Source organism: Lytechinus variegatus, chromosome 18, assembly GCF_018143015.1.
Source record: "Lytechinus variegatus isolate NC3 chromosome 18, Lvar_3.0, whole genome shotgun sequence".
NCBI lineage: Eukaryota > Metazoa > Echinodermata > Echinoidea > Temnopleuroida > Toxopneustidae > Lytechinus > Lytechinus variegatus.
In genome coordinates this window covers 17,467,363-17,493,850 of record NC_054757.1, presented here as the reverse complement: position 1 = coordinate 17,493,850, position 26,488 = coordinate 17,467,363, and the positions used below count along the sequence as shown (strand labels likewise).

At 37.6% G+C, this 26,488-nt stretch overlaps 1 protein-coding gene across 1 annotated transcript in view; it reads right to left on the bottom strand.

Annotated features, from left to right (window-relative positions):
* The window catches only part of LOC121432067 (tyrosine-protein phosphatase non-receptor type 13-like), a 61,529-nt gene that overhangs the window by 23,363 nt on the left and 11,678 nt on the right, over positions 1-26,488 (bottom strand). Inside the window, exons 8-27 of the mRNA XM_041629898.1 lie at positions 26,037-26,278; positions 25,427-25,501; positions 24,759-24,933; positions 23,950-24,112; positions 22,444-22,732; positions 21,539-21,724; positions 21,012-21,085; positions 20,544-20,635; positions 19,485-19,732; positions 18,921-19,243; positions 18,490-18,566; positions 17,524-17,691; positions 15,266-15,493; positions 14,376-14,791; positions 13,360-13,815; positions 12,365-12,458; positions 11,375-11,671; positions 10,631-10,897; positions 7,885-9,015; positions 6,602-6,813 (exon numbers count right to left, since the gene is read on the bottom strand). Of these exons, the coding sequence (XP_041485832.1) occupies positions 6,602-6,813; positions 7,885-9,015; positions 10,631-10,897; positions 11,375-11,671; positions 12,365-12,458; positions 13,360-13,815; positions 14,376-14,791; positions 15,266-15,493; positions 17,524-17,691; positions 18,490-18,566; positions 18,921-19,243; positions 19,485-19,732; positions 20,544-20,635; positions 21,012-21,085; positions 21,539-21,724; positions 22,444-22,732; positions 23,950-24,112; positions 24,759-24,933; positions 25,427-25,501; positions 26,037-26,278 (5,213 nt within the window). The remainder of the gene's footprint in view (positions 1-6,601; positions 6,814-7,884; positions 9,016-10,630; positions 10,898-11,374; positions 11,672-12,364; positions 12,459-13,359; positions 13,816-14,375; positions 14,792-15,265; positions 15,494-17,523; positions 17,692-18,489; positions 18,567-18,920; positions 19,244-19,484; positions 19,733-20,543; positions 20,636-21,011; positions 21,086-21,538; positions 21,725-22,443; positions 22,733-23,949; positions 24,113-24,758; positions 24,934-25,426; positions 25,502-26,036; positions 26,279-26,488) is intronic.

The following is a 26,488-nucleotide window of genomic DNA, read 5'->3' as shown; positions in this document are numbered from 1 at the left end:
CTAGCCTGTAAAACCAACAAACTGTCTGCAGAGATAAAGGAATTTTCACAGCATTTCACTTTTAGAGAACTCATACGGCCATTTACACTAGCTTGTAAAACCCCAAATCTCAAAATTCCCCATACAACATGAGGTTATGAACTCTATGGCTTGAATTTACAAAGGTGGTTTTGAAAACCCACAGTTGAGTCCATGGTTTATGCAGATTTGCTGTATATATTACGCTTGATTTATCGTGTATCGGGCGCATGTATAAAAAGTGTCCAATGCTGATGCCTGTTACCGTTGCTAGATATGCTATTTTATTAATGAGTCCACTGTTTAAAGAGTGGACTCATTAATACAGAAGAGTGGACTCATGAATAAAATAGCGTATCTAACCATTTTTTGATACACGTGCCCAATATGCGCTATTAGTTACATGTAAAATGTAATTTATACAGGAAATCTACATGTACATAAACCATGGATTCAACCGTGGTTTTTCAAAACCACCTTTGTGAAATCGGGCCAATAAGATGGGTCCATTCACATGAGCTGGAAAATTCAGCAAACTAAATGAGTGTTCAGACACAAAAGTGAAAAAGCTCAGCCACATTATGCTGCAGGCTGAAAAGTGAATGATATAAAGCAATAATAATGCTCTGCCCAGATGAGCAACATTCATTTCTGATCAACAAATCCTGACAAAAGACAATGAAAAACTGTGGGCCAATCAAAGCCTTAAAGGTATTGTTTAACTTTGTGAGCAGCCGATTTAAAAAATTCTCAAACCAAGATGAAACATGTGTACAAGTGCATGTATTAGAACTAATAAACACTGAAAACAACCATTATTGAGAATGAAAAGCTCAAACTACAAGGCAAACCCTGATTTTGTAAATAGGCGTCTTATAGACACCTAAATAGTACACATAACTGTATGGGATGAAACTAAGATGGTGTTTCCGGTCACTTTATATTTCAATTTTTGAAGCACTAAATAATTATTTTCGAACGCAATTTTTTCAGGGCTTAATTTTTGGAACATATCACAGACACAGATGAAAAGTGTGACCTTCTCGCTCAGATTATTTAAAAGTCAAACCAATGTTAAACAATCACTTTAAAATAGAGAAAGCACAAATGAAAAAATATGTGTATAACAATCCATGATTTATTGGGAAGTGGAACATAAAGACGGACAGATTTAATTAAAAAATTGTGACGTCACTCCTTTGTTTGCAAAAATTTAGACTTATACGGATGTTTTGGACTTATACTTCTTATATGATTGATTAGATTTCAAAAGTTGTTTACTTTTAAAAAGTTTTTTTTTAAAGTGTGAATAGGCCTACTGTCACATGAGACAATGCACATTTCCTTGTTAGGATTACTAGTAGCAGGACACGAGCTCTCACAATTTGATTCAGAATATCCTAAAATAGGTATCAAGCCCCCCTGCATACTATAGAACCTGACTTTAATTCAATTTTGAAAGTAACTTCCAGGGATTGATTTTGATATGTTCCATGCACTATGGCCCTAGGGTAACATTGTGAGCACATATTCATTTGAAGAAAAAAAAATCCTTAAGATGAAATATGCAATGCAAATGGTACTATCAGATCTACAAACAATTTGAAAGAAATGACTTTATACTTGTAGGCATTAATTAATCAAATTCTATTTATGAATTGGAAATAAATCCTGAATTGAATTGCCAGCAATTTTGCATACATGTATTTCAAAACTTTGTCATTTTCAAACATGATATTTTGTACATACAGCCATACTCGTTAGCGTAGTTAGTGGCCAGTTCTCTAGAGCAGCCACCTGCCGATATGAAGTAACCACTATTATTCTTACTGAGCTGATATTATAAGAACCTTCATGTATCAATTCCTCCATTTGAAAATCATGGGGCAAAAAGGAAAGCAAATTTCAAAGAAAATATCTAAAGAAGAAAACAATCAATATTCCTTCATAACTAATTCAGCGTGCACAGAGCTTTGAAAAATAAAAAAAGTCAAATTCAGTGTAAATAAACTTAAGGCAAGATCAGGCGCAGATCGGGGGGGGGGGGTGGTCTACAAATTATAATGGTGCACCTCATAATTAAATGCCTTCGAATGTCGCGCAATCATGTGAAATGAGGGATTAACTTTTTCGAGAGACAAAATGTCCTTCATTTTGTACTGAAGACCTTTTTTTTTTATTTGTCAAATTTTGGGACAAAATTCGCACCCCATAAAATTCTGAATCTGGATCTGCACCTGCAGTAGAAACACTGAACACGAATTGACTAGAGCACCACATCTGTACAATATCAACATCACATTGATACATGAAAGGCCCAAAATATCCACTTTATCTTAATCCCTTCTTAATTACTCAAAATTTAATGATCCCTCACATCCAAGCTTGCATGTTTTCTCACAAACTGATCCCTCTCAAAATCATCAACATTTACTCCCAAGATGGCGATATCTATCCTAATCCGTTCATAACTATCTACGAACCAGACGTAGATTGAAACCATATTAAGGCAGAGTCCCACTCAAGGCTAAGCTCCCACTAATTATAGACAGCATGTTTGGAAGATTGCTCATTTTGCAATTGAAAGGAATTCTAACATGAATGCTGGCTTGTGATTTCTTGCAATATTACTTTTCTGGAATTTGAATGAAGTCAACATGTTACATTAATTTGCATTTTTCGAGAAATTATCATTTCTTGTCAATATCATGCAAGATTCATAGTCCTACATTGTATTTAACTAAATCACTGGATAAGCCTGCAACTAGGAATATTTTTAACAGAAATACGGTGCAATATAAATGCTGTGGATTACTACCATCATCATCATGCTTTTCTGGAAACTGTTACTTTTACAAAACATTCATGTTTTGCAATAACCCAAAAATTAAGTCCCAACAAAATAATGATTATAAAATCATGACATTCACTGTTATCTTTTTTCTCCACTACTTGAATAAAAAACCATACGGGAGCGGTGTCCACTTCTCTCCCCCTTCCCCTGTGTTGCAACCCCTTTCTACATGTTTCCATCATATGCCCAAAGCATAAGAATTTATCTTATTGTTCATTCAAGCTTTCATGAACTTCCTTGCATCTTTTCATGGGAAGACTTGCTACATATGTTCTTCATTTATAAGCAGACATGTACTTCAGCTTGAGATTACAACAATTGTAATGTAATTGATATCAGATGACTGAGGTCCCAATTAAGTACATGATTACTTCATATAGCAGAAAGAAATAGAAATACCCGAAACCATATCAGCAATTTCAAACCACAATACGATCCCTTGATTACAGAAAACGTGTTTATCATTTAAAACAAGAATTCTATTTCTTTTTTAAAATACATGCATCTAACCTAAACTAATACCCTACTGATTGTCACGTTTTCACAAAACATGTAAGGAAGCTATAATAAAGTTATTGAATATGTGTGTACAAGGGCATTGCTCGGGGGGGGGGGGGACACTATACCCACTGTGATTTTTTGAAGTGCTGAATATTGAATAAAGATCTTGTTTTAATTTTTTTTTTGTAAATAAAAGAGACCATAACTTACAATGCTATTCATTCTCATCTTATTTTATCTGTAGTTATTTCAATGATGATGGCTAATTACATGTACAGATGTCTCTTTCAAGAGCACTAAAAAAAATTGTAAAAACAAATTTATGAAACGACATGCCCAAGTACAGCGTGTAAAAACTTTTCTATTTGAAATTGTTTGCCTGATTTTCATGCAACACTACATCTGGATGAATAAAATTTCAGATTTTATCAAGAAATGAAGGAAAAAAAATCATCAATTTATTTCAAAATTCAGCCTAACCGTGTCAGTAAAAATTAATCATTGACATCCTGTAGTAATTATCAATGACTAAAAACGTAAAGTTTACACTGTATGTAATGCACATATCAATAATTGGAAATTCTATTAAAAACTGAATAGCATTCGGAAAGTGCAATCAATCAATCTATTTACGTAAACAATAAGCAGGACAAACGCATGATCTCTTTCCGCCTACAAAAATAGCTTGCGGTTTTGATTTTTTTTTTCTACGGATGAATTGGACAACTAATTGGAATGACACAAAAAGGGGTGGAAAAATAGGATCCCATCAATTATTCACTCAATAATAACAAGCTCGTAAAGAGCTGATGATCATGAGCATGTTCACATTACTCAATTTCCTGTTCCTTAAAGAAAGAAAAATGTGTGCACAGCCCCATTCCTTCACACATAATGTATCCTCTCCTCTCCAAGAACTTTATTATCACTATCATTTTTATTAATGAAAGATACAGATTTTGAGCTGCATAAAACTATGATACTAAAATTTCTTTCACTTTACCTTAGTTTGATATTCTAAATGAATAATGTCAATAAGCCCTAAGACAGCAGAGTGGTTGTTTTTCAGATTAATCCTTAATATAGAATTTTTCTTTAAAGTCTTGTTCCACTTCTGAGATCCACTTTGCAAACCCAGCATACACGGTTCCGAAACAACAGTGTACACTTTGTAAGTTCATGTCAAACCTCAAATTTCATGTACAAATCTAATGCAAATTGTGTTTTTAGAGAATTTTAATTTGTACTGATTAAACTGAATGCCCATAATCTGAAGTCTGGTTTGACTTTTACCATTATCACCTCTGCTAAAATTATGGGATGCTGAAAATGTCAAAAATTTGTTTACATCATTTGTCTCTGATGTTTACTTTGCTCTTTCCTCGGTCATGTATTAATGGTAAAGATTTTTTAAAAAATTTTGCAAATTTTTTTTATTTCCTGACAATTACAAATACTTTTGTGTCTCATGAGCAGAAAAAAAATTGAAATCGTCCTGGTACAAAATTGTTTTTTCACAGTTGGCCATCCATAATTAAATTGGACAAAAATTTAAATTAAACCCAAGTTACAAATGGAGGACCAGAATAGCATCCCCGACAATTTCCATAAAAAAAAAATAATAGAAATATGAAAGAAAAAATAAATATGTAATTATTATTTTTTAAAGATTAGATTGCAGCCAAAATGGGGAAAAATGTAATTTCCTGTTATCAGCTATTTGCAGTCTAGGATGTATAAGGCAATGTGGAAGGGGTAACAACATGAAATCAATACCTTGTTTTGAGGGGGATCATAGAGGAAATCTCTTATCACTGAGGGCTTTTCTTCTAATGAGCATTCAAACCTATATTCAGCACTTCATAATGATGTACATGTGCATGGAAGAAGGGTGTAACTGTAAGGGACAAGGTTTGGATGAATGACAAACTTGGCTGAATGAAGAATGTGGTTGACGTGATTCTTTAACATTCTTTAAGTTCTTATTTATCTTTCCTTGTTCTTTCTTTCTTTTCTTTTTTTGTCTTTCTTGTTCGTTTCTTCATTTTATTCTTATTTTGTCTTTCCGTCTTCACCTGTCTCTCTCTTTTTTCCTCTCCCTTCTTTCTTTCTTTCTTTCTTTCTTCATTTTAATCTTTCCATCTTCACCTCTCTCTCCTTTTCCCGTCCTTCATTTCCTTCCTTCCTTCCTATCCTTTCATTTTTATCCAGTCCATTCTCTTTTCTTTCCCTTCATTCCTTTCTCCAATCTCCATCCACTCATTTATTTTAGTTACATGTATTCTACCATTAAAATCTACCAATGCAATAGGCTCAGAAATGTAAAGGTACACTCTCACAGCCATCAAAGTCCATACTCTCTACCAGGGCCCTGTCTTACAAAGAGTTACAATTGATCCAATCAATCGTAACTCTATGAAAATCCATCACGTGTCATATTTTTTATACAGGAAATATGCAAAATGTCCTTTGTAAACAAAGAGGATCACACCAAAATTGTCAAGAAATCAATGAATTTATGGATATACATTCATATCTAGATTTGTAAAAAGTAAACATTAATTTTATATGTTGACTTTGCTGGCCTTCCATAGTTGCAATTGATTGGATCAATCGCAACTCTTTGTAAGACGGGGCCCAGATGTGCAAAAATGGATCATTGTGACTTACAATCTTTTGCAATCAATACAAATACAGAGGTATGTAAATGATACTACACCATGGCTTGGGAGGGGGTACAGTAGAAAACTAGGACAACCAACAGTTGATTTGGCATGTTGATCTGACGTGTAGAAGGGCAACATATTAAACAGACTCGATAAAAGCATCGCTCAGAAGCTGGAACGAATCTGGACACAACAACAGACCACTTGAAGCATCATGCTTTCCAAATTACACACGGAACATGCACTAGTCAATCACACCTACATGCAAGAACTGTATGTCACCGGACTGGAAACTTTAATTTACACTACTTTGATAACACGCCCAGGGAATTTTCACTGGCAGAATGAGTGACGAATATCATATTTTATCTAGAGGTTAACATCCTTATGTAGAGTATGAACCTATGCCATGCCTAAAATCTCACATTACAAAAGTTTAGGGGTATTCTTAAACGTTCACACAAAGCAAACAATTGTTATTCAAGTATTTTTTTTTATTCAAGGAGATTTTCTCTTATGTAGTTTATAATTACATAATAGAAAATTCTTGATATTGACTTACCGGATGCGTGGCATCGTGAATCAACTCTCCGTTGACAGCGAGGATGACGTCGCCTTCCTCGATGAGGCCACTCTGAGCCGCGGCCTGGCCGGCGAAGAGTTTCTTGACGCGGATGAGGCACTTTCTGGGGTCGGTATTGGTCCCCTTGCCTCCCATCACGCTGAAGCCGAGTCCCTGAGAGCCCTTGCTGAGTTGCACTTCAAAGGTGTTATCTGGATACAGGAAATATCATAGGTTAATAGCTGTCTGTAACAATAGGGATTAAAATATACTAAGTTTTAAGCAGAAATATAAAACAAATAATGTACTTGCCAAATCCACTCTGCAGAGTGTTCAAGGTGCACAGAAGATTAATAACTACAAATAATAAAGCATTTTAGCAGATTTATTTACATTCAACAGAGATACTGTACAAGTTTTGATGTGTTCAGGAAGGCTACTCAGGCATGTGTGACCTTTTCTTCAGTGATATGTTATAAAAATCTTTTACAAAATTATACTATTAATAACCAATTGAGGAAAGATCAAATTGACAACAATCTTTCATTTATTTTTCAAAATCATTAATTGATACTTCATAATTTAAATTAAAAAAAGAATACAATGGCATTCAAAATACTCCAGTCTTTTTTTTTTATTTCATGATATTTCATAATATAGATCCAATGCACCAAAAGACTTTTCATTTGGTAACTGGAATCTTGCCAAACAAACGCACTGGGTAATTACAAGCAACCAAGTCAAAATATCAGAAATCAACAAATATGACAATGAATGAATACTAAGAAAATATTTCATCATCATCATTGAGAAGAATTTGTGATTTGAAAGAGGCCTTTACTATCTAGTGTCAAAATATACAGTCATCAATTCAACCAAGCACGGGATACAAGAATTCTATGCAGACCTTTTTTTTTGGGGGGGGGCAGGTCCCATGCTTGAGTAGACTTCTAATTTCAATCAAATTTGTCTGATCCATTCTCCGAGAGGGTGTCATAAAGCATGCTCTATCAAAATGATCCACAATTTGTTTAATTGGGCGCCGAATATGCCGGCCACCTCTTCTTCCCCGTTTCCGCCTCTCAATACCTAGATCCTTGAACAATAAATTTGATGAAATCATGTTGCTTTTATGATTGAGTTCATCATACTTTTCAAACTAATAAATCATTGTGAAGGATAAAATGAAGACTTCTTTTTGCAAACTTTTGGAATTCAAACAAATTTTGGCTGATTTGCTGTAGGTTTTGAGCTTGGCAGTCACGTATTCCCTTTTTACCCACCTGCAGTAACGTAAGGCAGATTTGGCATGTCAATCTCCGTCATGTATCCAGTGGACATCATAGTCTGTGATAGCATCGTCTGTGTCAGGGTCAGGGCACCCACACTGCTCAAGGTGGAGTTAGGTGACATCACCTCCTCCTCCTCCTCCTGGGCAGTGGGGCTGGTGACCGATATCTGGCTGGCTTGGGATGCCGTTGGGGATGACGAACGGGAAGAGTGTGGCGGGGACATGGTCGGTAATGATGGAGCGGCTTCGTCGATGTTCACCGAAATGGGTTCCGGGCTTGTCGGCAACTTCATGGCTACTCGTGAAACAAAGTTCGGATCTTTAGGGGTGCTCTCTGCGGGCAGCTTGGGCTTGACCAGCCTGTGGTCCTCCTCATCTGACCAATGTCCGGCAATGTCATTATCGCTGAATGCCATGGACTCAGACTCTTCGCTCTCAGATTCTGCCGACTCGGAGAGAGGCGATGTCTGTGACCTTCGGCTTGATCGGGGAGAGGATTCTGTTCGTCCAAACTGTGTGCTTTCTGTCGGAGCAGGAGAGTGACTGCTTGCGATGCTTATCCAGGACTTCCGCTTTTCAGCCTTCCTCATCCCCGTCAGGTGTGCTGTCGGAGTCAGCGTGTCCGCCTCGCGAGTACTCAATGTAGGTGATGCAATCTCTGCCAGGTAATCGTCCACCTCATCTGAATAGCCATCAGATTGGTACGGGGATTCGGTGACAGAGCCGCGAGATGCAGGATCATCAATCTCATTCTCCGGTACATCTGGCATCTCATTCTCGCTTCCGAAGTCGTCATCCGTCAGAGGCGGGGTGCGGAAGTCGTCATCGTGCAATGCCTCGATGGTCGGTGTGGTTGCGTGCGACGCGAAAGACGGCATCATGAGGCTATTGGCATCGTCCGACTCTGTATGCTCCGAGTGTATTCCTAGTGACGCTGCCGATGATGTCCTCCGGAGAGAGTACATGGTGTTTTCCAGGTCGTGATGGAATATGACGCCGAGACTGTTCTTGCGCTGCGTGGCGAATCGAGGTGATCCTATTCTGTGTATGTCTGTAGGGGACAGGGCCACGTCGTCTGAGGAGGGACTAACTGGCGGCTCAGTGTCATCTATGTCTGGATCAACTACACAACCAGGGAAGGATAAACAGAAAACGTAATGAATTATAGGCGACCATTATCAAATCAATTACATGTATAAACTCACTATACTCAATCAAATTACTTAGGACCGCAGATATTCCTTGGCATTGAACTTCGACTTCGGGGCTTTGTATGAAACTTGCAATTAAGGCCCTAAAATCAGTCATGGCCTTGCAATTACACGTAATTGAAAATTTACCAGTAATTGCTGGACCCAATCTATTGAAGAGTTGAGATTGACTCAAATAACACTTAAAATTGCAACTGATTTAAATACACAATTTCAGATTAAACTCAGTTTGAGTGTCATTTGAATCTATCAAAACCCTTTGTAAGATGGGGCCCAAGTCTACTTCTTGCCATAGAAAGTGCAGATTATTTTGCTAGGGTAAAATTGATCTACGATATCCATTCACAACTGAGATTTTCAACCAATGCCCTTTTTTATAGAGGCTAAAATTACACAATTTTGCACATTCTAGAACTGTAACATACCGGTAATGCCAAACAAATGATAAACAAGAGGTAAATAATTTCATAAAATTATCATTATAATGGCACATATTTCACTCAGAACAAGACATAATAGACATGTACAGATTGGGTAACTTTGGTTAGACTAGCAACGTCAGAATTATTTCTCTAATATCTAATCTATTTAATCTGATCTATCACCTACTACAACAATATTACATATAAATTGTTACTTCAAAAAAAAAATGTAAAAACCTACTATTAAAAACATCAAGGAAAATAACTCAAAATCCACAATGACAGTAGGGAAGCACCAGAATCAAAATCTAAGTTACTTTACGGAAATAGACTGTAAAAAAAGACTAACTCATTGAAAAAATAAAAGTGATGAAAAGTAATTTTGACAAATAGTAAAGAAATCAATTTTACAGCACAACATGTGACTTCATGCAACAACAAATAACTGCTATTCTACATATAACAAGATTTATACAAGGGAAGAAAAGAGAAATACATGTATGTCTATAAAGTATAAAAGAAGCAAAAAATCAGGAGAAAACACATGTTCACTGTAAAGATAAAAAGATTTAGAAAAGAAATAAAGAAGCAATACGCCTAAGAATTCATTCTTTTATGCATTTTCTTGATTGCTTATTGACTTTAGTTATAATCAAATTCTTGAAAAGTATTCATTACTGAGCCAACAAAATGTCCCAAAATGCAAATACACCCTGTCCAGTTTTTGTGAAGTTTGTACTAGAATGAGAATTGCCCTGAACAAATCCTACACATTTAACAGTGAATTGCAACAGTTTTAAAGTTGTTTTAGGACAACTGGAAGTTCCATGCACAAAAGAAATATGAAAAAGAAAGAGGAAGAAAGAGATGAGAATGAATAATCATGAATACCTTCTTAGGACAGGTAAGAAAAACAATATGTTACAAACTAATCTACTTCTGTATTCTATTACTATTACTAAATTCCAAATTATGCTTCTACGTTACCACTCCATCTTCAGACAAAACTAGGAAAGCCATGCGAGGAGATTCCACAAGGATCTACAGGGTTACACCTTCACGGCAGTCATGACACCAAAATATCAAAAAGAATCTTGGAATTTACTTTTCTCGTTTTCTGAAGGATCACCTTTAATCTCTGGAAGCAATGTGCCCCCTCCAGGGGGCGCCATTGCTTGTTGGACCGTGCTCTGTGTACGCACGAAAGGCTCCTCGATGGATAATGCGTCACTTTTGCTGACCGCTGCATCGCCGTCGTCGTCATCGTCCCATCCCGTCTCGTATTCCTCGTCAGCGGTTCCGAGATCAAGGTCTTCGTTTTCGGTGGCAAAGTCGGTTTCGTGATGTTCATCGGCCGAGGTGAGATTGGGGTCTGCATTGGGAATGATCGTGAGAAATGAACTGAATTAGTGATAATAACAATATTCATGAAAACAATACTAGGTGGTTCAACTTCACATAATGAGATAGTACATCCCAACATACATACATGTAAATAAAGACAGAACATTAAGGTTGGAATAAAGCAAATATTCATGTGCAAGTTTTTAATATATTGCAGGAATGGTCAGAAAGCAATGTAGATTTTGAAACCATCATAATGTTAAAAATTGATAACCAAAAAATAATCATAACTTATGGTGAATAATACACTGGTGCTATTTGTGATCTTACAATGTCGATTCCTGCCTAAGCTGCATACATATATAATATATATATAAAGCTACATAGCATCATGGTCTAGTGGTTATGTCTCTTATCTTTCAATCTGAGGGATGTGGGCTTGATTTGACACAAAAAAAATGTTGATTACCTCATGGAATTGCTTACAAATTGAATATAAACTCACTTTCTTTTTCTGGCGAGATATTCGGGCTAGGACTGGTATCCAGCTGCCCCCCTCCACCACTACCACCACCGGTTTCCTTACCCCCTTCCGGCGCGGCATCCTCCCCCTGCTGCTCCTGCTGTTTCAGGGGCTGTTGGAAGTGGACCGGTGTCGGCGGAAGAGCACTGGTCGCCGCTGGAGGGATGCCGCGTTCGATGACGAGGGTACTGACGTCCTTGGCCCGGCGGAGGATCTCCACGGCCTGCCGGTGGGTGACCTGGGTCAGCGATGCCCCGTTGACCTCCAGCAATCGGTCACCTGATCGGAGTTCAAGAAAAGGAAAAAAAGTAAGTCTTTAAATTTCAACTTACCTGGGTCACATAACACAAAGGTTAGTGAGTGATCATACACTTCTTGATTTTTACGATTAATTGTACGTTGAGGTCAATGCAATCAATCGTTAAATATTCTTTGATTATTGCTAAGCATTGTGTTACAGGCCCAGGGGAGCATTTCATCAACATTTGTGATCTAAATAGTTGTCAGAACTCACAACATTCCTTGGTTATGATTGACTAAGAGGCCCAAGTGTCTGACTTTTACTATGGTAAATATTGCATAAAATATCTGACAATGTACTAAAGGCATGTGAAATTCAAATACAATATGAAAAATGTTGTTCTTTGGGTTTCACACATTTCTTTTCTTTTCTTTTTCAGTTTGTAGCAAATATCATGACACCTCTTTAATACATGAACTATATGTATGTACATCACGCATCCATGTAAAGTAGAATAGACTGGCAGTTTGATTTATGGCTGAAAATAAAGTATAAATCAGAAATGACAAATCAAATGTAGAAAATAGAGGCCATTTCATTTACCAAAATTTGATATCAACTATAAACAAAGATTTCCAACATCTAAATATCTTCACCAGGTTTTCAAAACATAAGCAAGGAAAAGTAAGAAGCAACATTAAGATAATGTTATCAAATGCTTTTGAACTCACCGGACTTGATGCGGCCATCTTGATCAGCGGCTCCTCTGGGAACCATAGTCTTGATGTAAATACCTCCATGCTTTACACTCGTGTTTACACCACCCTGAAATGGAAGAATAAAAGGTCAAAGTTCAAGGTACCAGAGTACTTAGTACATTTGATCTTTCTATTTCATTGCTTTTTCATTCATTCACACCAAAAGTAGACACATACCACAAATCTGAGATGATATAGAAGTAAATTAATCTGTAACCAATTTTATCAGCATACTATGAAAATGAAAGGTTTCATATCAAACCCTGATCATACTTGGTGGGCGCACGCTAGTGCAATCATAATTACAGCTACATTCTAAAAACAATGTGCATGTTAACATTTAAACATGACTTTCAAAATATGCACGTAAGCTTTTTGTGTGAGGGGCTTGTTCACAAAGATATAAGGGTGACTAAAATGGCACTTACATTCCTCATTGTGTGGTTTATAATGCATCTCATCATTGGTCAGATCATGCTCCGAGGTCACTCACTACTGCGTATACACCAATGATGTTATGTGTTAGATACAATGTGCGCATTGGCATTTAAGCATGACTTTTAGTCGCACTTAACTCTTAGTGAAACACCCACCAGGTGGGTGTTTCACAAAGATTTAAGTATGACTTAAATCGCACTTAAATGCCAATACGTACATGATATGCATCACGCAATCTCATGTTTATACTTTTTGTTACAATATGTTAATGTTTTATACTAACTATAGGACCCCATTGGAAATAAGCCTTTCATGGGCTATCCTGTCAAGGTATTCTTCAATTTCATTGTAATCTCCTGTGATATTCTTGACGAATAAAATAATATCAAATAAAATCAAATCCATCAGTACGCTGTAATACACGTCCTCTTGGCATGATCTGACCAATGCAGACATGTCTTTTATATCGTACACAACTAGACATCTAACTTTGTGAAACACCCCCAGGAGTTATATGATTTCTTCCCTACCGTTACACTGATGCCCAAAGAACCATTCACTTTCTTCAGCTGAACGGTATACTTGTCCCCAGGAAGTAGATCCAGTCCTTCGCTGGCCTCCTGAACCTCTTCATCCAACGTCTCCTGCTCCGCCTCCTTGTTCTTGACCTCCGTTTCCTGTGACCCCGCAGCCCTCACGGTTGTCGGCTTGTCGCTAGATGGCGGCATTGCGGCGGTCACAGTCGATGGTGTCGCTGTCACTGAAGATTCCAACCCAGAGCTGATCTTGCTGAAGTTCAGATTAGGTTTGTTCTTCTTCTCATCCATGTCTCCGAAGAGGTCCTCCATATCCGAGCTCTCAGGGGTCGTGACCTTTGAGTCATCGTCGCCGTCATTGTCCAGGTCTTCCCAATCGTCCGCTGAATGGTTGTCAAGAATGTCTGCGCTTATCGGATCATCCTTGTCAGATTGCTTGGAATGGGTGTTCTATTGCAATGAAAGGTAATTTGCATAAATTAAATTGTCTTATATCATAACTTCATTAGTATTTTTCTGAGAGATGCGATAGGATACTGTTTTTGCTATACTAAATATCATGTTATGCTTGTATTCAATTTCATAGAATATGAAATAGGAATCTCATCGCAATCTCTGTACAAAGAGGCGACTGTAGCCAGACATTTATTTGTAAATCATTTGTAAAAGGAGTTATATCAGATTGAAATACTACAAAATACATATCAAATGACAGCAGATCATATCAACCCTCTGAAAATATACAGAAATGTTTCGACCATTGAAGCATTATGAGTTACACTTCAGTCACCACAGAAAAATAATATGCATAATCACATCTGGATTATGATTTGTAATTAGATGGGAAAAATAGGCCACACATTTGTCTTTCATATAAAATGCAAATATGTAATTCATTCAATTTCATTAAAGCCAGATAGGAATTTTTCTAATTATAGTTCATCTTCTCCTTTTACACTGTTGTTAACGCAAAGTGTACAAATAATTTCTGTAGACACTGTATATATTACCTCTGGAGTCTTCCTTGAAGCATCCTCCTCCTTCTCTGTTATCCTCCCACCATCGTCGTCCCTCGCACCATCTTCATAATCCATGGCTCCCCTTCTCCTCGCAATCTTCGGCTTCTCAACCGACAGATACCTCCCATGCTTCCTCTCTCCCTGCCCGTTCTCCTGGTCCGAATTCAGGCTGTAGTTGGACCCGAAGCTCTCGGGGCGGCGTCGCGGCTTCGTCGGCGGGAACTGCTTGGGGTTGCGAAGCTTGGGAGAGTTGTTCTCGCTTGCCGAGGATTCGTGGGGGAGGTCTTCGATGTTTTCAAGGGATCCTTGGCTGGGGGCAAGGGTTGCTGGCTGGGTGTTGGCAGGCTGGTGGACGTTGGCATACACGACCTCGGAGCTTGGGGCAGACGAGAGTTTGGAGTTCAATCCTGCAATAACATGAGCAGTTCATATCAATGCAAATCTAATTTCTATACCAGGGTCTAGATGCAAAGACTTGCTTATATGATAGCTTTGCAACATCACTCCTGTCTTTCTAGTCAGAAAGTTTGATTTGATTTCATTTGGAATAAGCAAAATTATTTTTCTCAAGGCACCTTGGAAGTTATAAGAGTACATCATAATGCATATAAATGATAACTATAATTCTGTTTATATATATATATATTATCACCCAAATCTTGGCTAGCTGCAAACAGTGTATGCATGATCTCCACATGCTGGGGAGTATTCTTGTAATCTACTGTCATGATGCTCCAATCGCTAATCCAACAGCACTGACGATCTAGCATCCTACTCAGTACCCATACATCTGGGTTCAGGGTGACCAATTCTGAATTGTCGCCTTGCAAAAGGGCGCTAACGCCTTGATGGGATTCAAACAATGTATGGATTGTATTTACCTGTTTTCGGCTGCGACACAATCAGCTGCACGACCTCTGGTGAATTCTTGATGATATCCACGGCAACCCGATGCCCCACCCCCTCCAGACTCTGGCCGTTGATTGAGATGATCCGGTCCCCAACGTGGAGCCTGCCATCTCTGTGGGCAGGGCCATGAGGCTCGATGGAACGGACGAAGATCCCAAGGTCTAGACTTCGGGAGTTTTCTCCTCCGACAATGGTAAGGCCTGAGAAAAAAAAGTGAGAAGGGTCAAATCACAATAAATACCATAAGTAACAGACTGAAAAGCACACTTTTTCCTCTGCTGGGATGAAGCACGGAGTCAGAAGTGAGGTTAATTCATGGGTGCAGTTTATAGTCTATTACTTACGGTAATAACCTTTGCATTCAGACTCTTGTGAAAAGCAAGAATTGTAATCAACCAAGATCGAATTCAACTTTGATTCATAGGATTCAACATCATTGAGAATCTCATTCGAGAAAGAAGAACATGTTCCGCTTTAATGTTTTCAGTCATGTTTAACTTAAAAGCAGCTTTATGAAACACTACTCTCTAGTGCCATACTTAAAGGTCAAGTCCACCTCAGAAAAATGTTGAATAAAATCAATAGAGAAAAATCAAACAAGCACAATGCTGAAAATTTCATCAAAATCGGATGTAAGATAAGTTATGACATTTCAAAGTTTTGCTCATTCTCAACAAAATAGTTATATGAACGAGCCAGTTACGTCCAAATGAGAGAGTCGATGACGTCAATCACTCAATATTTCTTTTGTTTTTTATTGTTTGAATTATACAATATTTCAATTTTTACGAATTTGATGATAAGGTCCTCATTGCCTGAAGCACAAAATGTTAAAATAATGGAATTCCACGTGTTCAGGGAGGAATGAAACTTCATTTCACATGACAATGACGAGAAAATAAAAATATTTCATAATTCAAATAATAAAATACAAAAGAAATAGTGAGTGAGTGATGTCATCAACTCTCTCATTTGGATGTAACTGGCTCGTTCATATAACTATTTTGTTGAAAATAAGCGAAACTTTAAAATGCTGTAACTTTCTTATTTTACATCCGATTTTGATGAAATTTTCAGTGTTATGCTTGTTGAATTTTTCTCTTTTTATTCAAATCAAGTTTTTGTTGGGGTGGACTTGTCCTTTAAAGATAACTAGAAATTCTATGGCATCACCAAAGTATTTCATGGGAGGGGATGGATGCAGAGACAATCTATTTTATTTTTCTTAATAGAATAAAAGGAGTATTATTGAGTTACACAGCAAAGGCCTTTATGTTTATTATCTACTTTCTTCAGTATTCTTCCTCTTTTCCTTTCTTTTTCTTTCCTATCGTTGAGGAAAAAAGTGGAGGGCGAAAACAGGAGGTATTTACTTGGTGTATATGAAAGCATGTGTGGCATTCTCTAGGGGTCGTAAGTCTGTAAGCATACCCTTTGAATATAGAAAGAGCCATAAAGCCAGGGTGATAATAGCTGTGCTTTGTATCCTATGAAAAAATATGCTCTATAAATGCAGCTTTTGTAATTATTATAATAAACAAATTCTGTTGAATGTTGAAGACTGTCTAGATTGGAGTCACTTTTTGATCAGTTCAAGATTGTAGAGTGGACATGGATGATTAACCCCTTGCTTGCTTTTTTCTCTTTCTGTGATGAAAACTCGCATCAAATCCATATTAATATCAAGAAGATCGAGGACTTGATGTAGATGATGGGTTTGGAAGAAGTAGTGGGGTATGTGGGGTATGTTGGTATGGGCACATGATGAAGAGAGATGATGGGCATGTTTTAAGAAGGGCTTTTGGGTTTGAGCTGGGTGGTTCAAGGAGGGGGTGGTCAAACAGACAGAAGAGGCAAGTGAAGATGATGATGAGGACGATGCACAGCATTTGTATAGCGCCATATATCTGTCAAAGACATTCAAAGGCACATTGGAGGAGCCAGCCAATCTGGGTCGTCAAGAAGGGCGTGCACACAGAACTGTGACCCGCAGGTCTCTCCTCCCGATAACTGGTTTGGGAATGCAGGTTGACCACTACAACGGGGTTTCCCCCCGAAGGAGGATAGTAGGAGGGTTGGGATGAGCATAGAGGATGCACTGAATTAGGCAAAGAGGAGGAAGGGGCAAGGGCGATTGCTAAGAGTGTGAGGTGAATCTGGCCACCCCCTCCTCATGGGACAAAAATGGATTTAACATTTTGGATTTACTACTACTAATACTACTACTCACCAAGCCCTTTCTGAGGGCTCTTCTTGAGAGTGACGATGATGATATCCCGCTCAGGTCGCTCGGAAGGTGGAAGATCTTCTAGACGCTCCCTCAGGGATTCGCTGATAGACTCATCCTGGTCTAGAGACTTGCGAGACTGCGCTTGAGTGTTGTTATGTATGCTCGTGCCTGAAAATATGAAAATAAACACTTTATCATCATCATCCTCATTTGTTAAGTCAGCATTTTCCCTCTAACAAAGGGTTGCTGACTCTCCCGCCGTTATGACAACAATGCACGCTTCTAAATACAAATGTGATGGGTTACAAAATGGAATTACACATGAGTGCGTGCATCCAAACATATAATTTTGATCTTGGAGTGGGTTGCTTAATATTTTTTATAACCAGAATTGGGCATTCAGACCAGTAGACCAGATATAGATGCATATTTTTTCTGTCCAATTTGTTACTCCACATAAAAATGTGTCACAATGGCTCAGCCAAGGCTCGGATATATGGCTAGTGAAATAATATTCCTACACCCCTCTTCCACAAAATTTTTATTTTGCCATTGCACATCTGTACTAGTCAATCGATTTACATTATCCGTATTGTGCTTGATCAAACCTAAGCAAAATAATGTGCATGTGGGTCTATGTGTGCAGTAAAGTGACATAACTGCTTAGACGGAATTACAAGGCTACTTGAACAATATCAAACCAGATGCTCCGACAGGAAAACGGACAAATAAATTGCTACAAATGATGATAGCTAGAATTACACATAATAATAATGATAATCACTGGCAATAATTTTGGGGATACCACAAATATTTCATTCCCTAGACCAATACTGCCCTCAGGGAGATATGAGACTACTTCATGGGAAATATATCAGCCGTCTCCCTCAAGGCCAATCAAGATTGTATGAATATAATCAAGTAGCCCAATTAGTGAATAATCAGGTAAAGGAGAGAGATATTTACCTAGGACGTAAGGTTTCTCGCTGTCTATAGGTCCGATCTCTGCATACCCATTCTCTTCACCTCTTATCTTTGGAGTTCTGCAAAAAAGAACAAAAAACAAATAGTGGTTGGATATGAAGCAAATATGAGAGAATACCAGAAGCCCAACAGTCTTATGAATTATTTTGTAAATGACCAAATGTTGAAAAATATTATAGATACCAGGTAATACCTTGGTGAATTCAATAATGTACATACTTGAAAATTACATCAGCAATCAACATTCTTAAATCACATTTCATTTCATTCACACTTAAGCTTAGCAATCATCATATTCTCTTTTTACGATCGTTGACATTGAAACAATATACAATTAATTGTAAAAATCAAGCATGCTATTAATCGCTAACCTTTGTGTTACATGACCCAGAATATAAAGTTTTAAATATTACCTCCTATTTTGCTTGTTCTTCTTTCTGTTTTCTTTTATGCTTTCGATCGTGGCATAAGGAGGGTCATCCAGAACCTCTTGGGACTCCTGCCGTGACCTTCTCTTCGACCTTGGCGGCACCCTGCCGACTTCCTCGTATCCATTCTCAACATAATCGTTGCCATCGAATTCATCTCGAGGTTGTGTCCGTTCTCGGAGCACACGTTGTTGATTGACATTTGACCTTGACCCTGTTGTCTGGTTCCTGTATGGCTGATTCGTTTGATGTGACCTTGGGTGTCTGCTGTCCTCTGTTGTTGTGGAATGAGGTTGTCTCTCAAGGCTCTGCTTGTTTATGACAAATTGAGACAAGATGAGAAATTTATTGAATAAGGACATAAATATTAAATTGAAGTGACTGTATGGTTGATAAATTCAATAACAATGTCACTCATTATTAAGCTATTGCAATCCTATACATGTTTCATATTGCAAGAACATAACTGCAATCATAATTCTGACTGACAACATAAACTTAACAAAATAAACCCTGCAATCTTTTTATGCAGATTACAAAATAATTTACCTTATTCCGAGGGGGTGGTCTCCCGATCCTAACTTCCTCGTAACCTGTGTTTGACCTCTTGGCCTCCGGTATCCCATGATGCCTCATGCTATCAATCGTGTATGAGGAAGCGCCAAGATCACTGGGTACAGATCCCATCATGCTTTGCTCGCCATCGCTGTAATCAAACTCGTCCTTTGGCTCGTAGTGGTTGGCGTAGCGCAATGACCCGCTTGCTAAGCTGTAACTATCCCCTTCCAAGCCATAGTCTAAAAATCAGAAAATTAGAACTTCATTTATATATTCATGTAAAAAAAAAAGAGCAATATATCCTTCAGTCTTGTTGCAGGTTATATGGGTCGACCATACTTAAAGACAGATTTGGGAAAATCTTGGATTGATGAAGATTTGCTCACTTTCAACAAAACAAAGCATATGGGATCACAAACATCTCTCGTTGATATTTCAGTCTGATTCATTTTTTTAAAAGTATTTCTTAAAAAAATACAAAATTTGGTAGTGGGTCTTTTAACTATATTATTCCCAAATTTCATTTACTAGGAACTACATGTACTATTCCTTTTTTTAATAAACTTTTTTGTAGTTTCCATTTTTCTCTACTAATATTCGTCATTCCTTTACATATTGTATATACATCATATTTTATGCTGAGAAAGTAAATAAACTGACCAGGGGGGTGTTTCACAAAGATTTAAGTATGACTTAGAGTCGCACTTAAATGTCTAGTTGCGCGCAGTATAAAAGGCATGACAGCATTGGTCAGATCATGCCAAGAGGACGCGCACTACTGCGTATTGATCAATAAGATTGCGCGTTGCATATCATGTACGCGTCGACATTTAAGTGCGACCTAAGTCATACTTAAATCTTTGTGAAACACCCCCCTGAACTGAATTGAGCTGAACTGAACTACATGACACAATCTATAAACTGTCCATGAAAATGCAGTATTACAATATAATTTTATGAATTTAACAGAATTTTCTTAATATATGAAATTCTTGTTCCAAATTTGCAAATGGTCATCAAATGATAATGAACAATGTCGGGACTACTTACCATTCTGGAACTGATGCGCAATATTGGTCTTTGTCCTCACAGCCATATGGAATCTATGCTGAGATTTGCAGAGCTGCACTAAATAGCGACCCCTGTAGCAAAGAATACAAAAACAGTATAAACTAACGTAGTATTGAAACTTCTCTATCCTTGAGATTAATACATGTAGCTGATTATTAAAGCAAGGGCCTTATTACTATGATTACATTACTACATGTAAGTAATACATTAAAAAAAATAGCGGGTGCTTTAATGTCATAATACTAGGGGTCGATAAAACAAAGCAAAGCAATAAATAAAACAATTGAAAAGACCAATCAAGATCATTGTTTCATGCATTTATTGTTCAAAGGTAGACCAGCAACCAATCACAATTGTTGTTTCATATTTCATGAATTGATCAAAAGCCTATGTGTTAAGAGTTGCATCAGCATTTAGATTGATAATTCATCCTTTTTTGTTACTTACTTCTTGTAACTCTCTGTGAAGTGAACAAACTTCATACCAGTTCTGTCAAAGGGCTCAACGACAAATTTCCTCCTCTGTCAAAATAGCAAAAACACATCCCATTAATTACATAAACTTCAATTTCAATATGTATACTCTGTCAGTAGGAAAAATGAAAAATAGGAGTGAATGTGGACGTAGTACTCACTCTGACAACTGAAGAGGCATAATCATTCTCTGACACAATGTAGGTCCTTGCAATTGCAACAAAAGTTCATTTCCATTTCCCCAGAGCTACTACATGTACCTCAATAATTGAAATTTTCATAAAATTTCTTGAAAGAAACTGGATGCATTCTTAACAGCAGGAAACCATTTGTGCCACCACCATTGTCAGCAAAGGACATATTCCCCATCTAACTTTTGGAAGCTTGATATAATGACCTCTGTGACCTTTGACCCCCCCCCAATGAATGAGAATGGAAAATAGGATGGATGGATGGAGTTATACCAATGTGACAACAGTGATTAAGATACTATGTACTCACATCAAACGCAATCTTCTTAGTCTTGTTCCAGGGATGGGCATGGACCTGTTTGCGAGCTTTGCCGCTCTTCTCGTAGACAATGATCCCACGGGTGCAGACACCGAGCCACACCCCCCTCGAGCTCTCCTTCTTGTTGTGGGTGACCCGATGGAAGTGGATTCCATACTCGGGCAATTTTCTGGCTTCCTGTAATATTCAAAGAAAATGAAAATACATGTACATGTGCATGTGGTTAAATGAACCTAGGATCGTGACCATTAGCTTTTGAAGGGAGAGTGAAGTGTGTGTGGTCTCTCATTGACTGTGTGTTATAAATACATAGTCTTAAAATATACGTTTTCAGATATCCACTAATACTTAAGAGAATAAATTGACCTATAATTGTACTTGTATAGAGAAACTAAAATGTTTTGAGTGGAAAAGTAATTGTTTTGCTACTCGGTAACATAATTATTGCGGTACATGTGTAAATGTATTGAGTAGTTAATTCGCATGTTATCATTAAAGTGGGTCTATATTACTAGAACACACTAGCAAAATGGGTCAGGAAACTGGCCAGGTATGAGTAGTTGAGGACTCGTTGAGGACTATCTGCTTTAAGATCTCTTTAATAACTACAGAAAAGTTTTGATTTCACACTTTTTTTAACGGGAAAACAAGCTTTAAACCACAAATTAGCAAAATAATATGAAATCATAATTATTGATTCAGAATCAAATCAGGCATATACCTTTTTAAGCTACTAGTAATCTATGTTCTCACCGAAAAAAATTGAAAGATGAATTTTCCGCTGTGTGAAATCAACTTAACACACTCTGAAATCTATCACAGAAACATTGCAGGGATGGAGGTACATGCATATAGATCGAAAAGATGCTCGTTGTGTCATAGTACAATATACATACCATCAAAAAGTCAAATTCTGCTTCCACGTCAGACATCCCTTTCTGAGCTTCGTGCATAGAGGGCAGTCTATCCCTGATATTCGCCACACCGATCGATTCAATCATGCTTGCAGCGACGTAGTGCTCTGGCAGGAAGTAGTTCCGGGAGGTGCCATCGCCGTGATCTCCCATTTCTGCTTGGAGTGCTAAGGCGGCGAGCTGTAATGAGGATCTCTCATCACATTTGGTTCTCTCTTCAAGAATATCCCTACGCAACTGCAAGTAGTACTGGTGTCTGGTGAGTTGATCTCTGTAAATGGTAAATGGTGGTGAGTTTTTTTACCTGATTGCTATGAAAGCATGAATGCCTGTAAGCAAGCAATCAAAAGTCCAATGGCTCGACGTCCTCCCCGAGGGACCTGGGAATGAGTATAAATGCCTTACCAAAGGGCACTAGCACATCAAGTGGGAATCGAACCCGGGTCACAATAATCTGGAACCCCCGCTCTACCAACTGAGCTATCGCGCCTCCAAGAAAATTTACCAAAAGGATTAAACAGTACTGAAGTTGTTTGAGGAGTGTTGAGCCATCAATAATGATGTTGATATTATGTTTAGAAATCTTAATTTTGTCAGTCTCTGGTAAAAGGTCACAGAGCATGCACACTGTTAGAAAAGTTGAATGAATACACTCATGTAATCTTTCCATCTGTATGGTGTATACTGTACAAGCAACTTATGTGGTTTTGTGGTTGTACCACAAAAGTGGCTTTCCCCTTACTCTTGTAAAAGAAGTGCATGGTTTTAGAACTTTCGAAGGTGGTGAATCTCCTCTGCAAAGGACTTTGATTAAACACCTTATCCACAGGACAAAATGAGCTCCAAGTCAACATGTACTGAAAAAAAACACAATGCTTATCAGCTTGTTTTTGTTACAGTTCTTTATACTGCACTCTGCTCATTAAGTTTTAATGGTTTGCACACAAAAATGCAGAAAACTATTTCATTTTATGCTTATTTTACATACACATATGACATGATGTACAAATTATCACTAGCAGTATACCTCATGTTTGATATAATTATACTTTCCATAAATACAAGTTTCTACTTACAATTGACCACAAACATGAATATGTGCTCTTCGTAAGTAAACAAGCTCATGCCGTTTTGTTGATTTGACATAGTACTATGTACATGTAATAGAGACCAACTGTATTTCCTCATTCCACCCCTGAACAATAGCCCTTCCAAAGGATTAGAGAGAGAGAGAGAGAGAGAAGGGGTGGGGGGCGGAGTCACAAAAACTAAACATGAGAACACCATAAGCCATTCATGAGAAGGGCCACTATCACAATGAGGATTTCAGTAGATAATTCTTAGACATTTCTTCATCCATGAATGGTAAATCAAGATGAAACATTAAGGAGAATGAATACGGTGACCATTCAATCTTTTTGTTTCACAGACTTTCTCATCAAATTGGTGTTAACTGCAACCACTTTCATTAATCTTTTGGGCTCTTACCTCAGTAAGCTGATATTCTCTACATAATATTTGACCCTGAAGAACACGGTGAACTTCTCCTTCGACCCAACCTTCTTTGATCTCTTCTTGGCCTCTTCACGCCATGACTCTGGTCCCACCTTATAGAGTTTCGTGTCAGGGTCTATGAAAAGATACTCCCCATCTAGATAAAGAAATAATAAAAAAAATAAATTGTTATTTTATCTTCTCACATCTGAATATATGATTTCCAGTGGCTATAAAGTCTGTTATGAAACTGGCCCCAGGTCTCTAGTCCCACCTAATTGAGTTCCGTGTCTGGGTCAATGAAAAGATAATCCCCATTTAAAGAAAAAATAAACAAATTGGACATGGAATTGTTCTTTCTTCTCTTATCTGAATGTTGAGAGATGATTTTTGTATAAACACCAGTTGCCTGTTTCATAAATAGATATAATTATAGTAAAATTTGGCATTATTATCACTAAAATGAAAACCTTGATGTTGATTGGCTAATGCCTGTCACCATGGTAACTATACTGCACCAGAATGGCAAAGTCACCATAATCAGAAGTCCTTTCAAAATTCCAGATTATCAGGGATTTTCACATGCTTTTAAACAATTTTCAATGAAACTCTAATCTAAAAATCAACTGTGAATAATAATCAAATAATCAATAATCAACAATAATAAAATATCTTCAATAGAATATTAAAACTATTTCTAACTATTCTAATAATTTGATTTAAATCATTTTCATCAGCAATCCTAGACAGATAATCATCACTACAAATTTTCATGCCCGAGTTCTTCATAAAAAATACTATACCTCTTATGTAGGCAAGCCCAAAGTATGATCTTTCGTTGAGACCAAGGTGCGATGCGATCAGGTCAAATAGCTCCTGACCCGAGGTCCCAAGGTCACATAAAAGGTCAAGTCTACGGCCATTTAGCATGACGGCTGTGACCCTCTTCTTCTCTGGTGGAATCTTGCCAGCTTTGCTCTTCGGTGGAAGGAAACATGAAATTTGAAATTGGTTAGTAACTGATCAAGTACTTATAGTAGTTAGATGTCACAAAGAAATTTCTTGAACAATGTGCTTACTCAGATATAAAGAGGTCTCTTTTAGATTGTACATAAATTGCAGATTAAAAGACAGCACCAAAATAAAAAACACCATCAGCAATTTTTTGAAGGCATTCAGGAAATATGTCTCTACGTATAATCTTGATTTCTGAAAAAAGAATATGTTTCTCAATTGTAATGAAATTCTCAAATTACCAAGGTGTTGTGTGGCAAAAATAGGGACTATTCTAATTTGTGCAGTGCTACAAAACTTATGGAATAATTCAATCGCCTATCAACCCCATGCACAATTTGGTACCATCACACACAATGTCTTTTTACTAATTGTGCAAAAAAAAATGAATTGGGTGATTAAATCCCCATCTCATTTGACATGCTATGTAAATCTTCTCAAAATAAAACATACTTACCAAGAACGAGATCGGCATTGTAATGGACTCGTTCGGCTCACCGCTCATCACAACAAATTCTGGTCCAAAGAATTTCTATAAGATAGAAGTCAGAAGCAAAATTCAAAATGATGTTTCTGATGTTAATGATGAAAATTATTCATCAATCACTTGCACAAGTGCAGACAGATACTCATGGGGGGTGGGTATGATTACCCCATATGTATTCATACGTACATACATGCATACATTTCACCATTTATAAAGCATTTTTGACATTTAAACATGCTCGAAGCACTTCACAATATAAAGTAAGAATCAATAATTAGCTACTCTCCAAGTGCTTACAAAATATAAAGTGGATGTTGTAGAGAAAAATAATAGGTTCCAACTTGTTTTTTAATAATTGTACTGAAGGACATGAACGGATGTTGCTGGGAAAACTATTATAAATTCTAGGATCAGTGAAACTCATGTATTGACATTTCCTGGAGTTCATTTTGTGAATTTGTAAACAAAAAGGCAAAGAGCAAACTGTTCCTCTTCATACCTGTGACCTATGCTCTTGTATTTTGCCAAAGAGGTTAGCATCTCACATATATTACAGACCTTAAAATAAAACGCAACTTACTTTTAATTTCTTCCTGGAAGGCAAGGTGTTTCGCTTGTGTTCGTTACTAGAGGGCGCTGTCTGTAGCCGTCTTTCCGCTGGATCTCTACTGGGCACGCCATCGTACTGATCTGCCGTCCTCTGTTGGTGGACGTTGGGTACACTCCGACTCTGGTGCTGAGGCGTGGAGCCCTGTAGCCCTTGGCCGAAGGGAAATGACGCTACAGAAGAGTACTGGGAATACTGGTCCGGGTGATAGCTCCCTAGGAAAACAATGAGTGTGAGCATTAGTAAAGATGTGACCAGGGCCATGTTTTATACAGGGTTGCAGCGATTGTAACTGTGCTATTATGACATGCTATGCTTGTTTTGTCAATTTCTCTGCATTTACATATTTTGTGCAAAAATTGCTTGGCATATATTTTTTACTTCTACTTACAAATACTTAGGTTATCAATTCATTGGATTCTGTT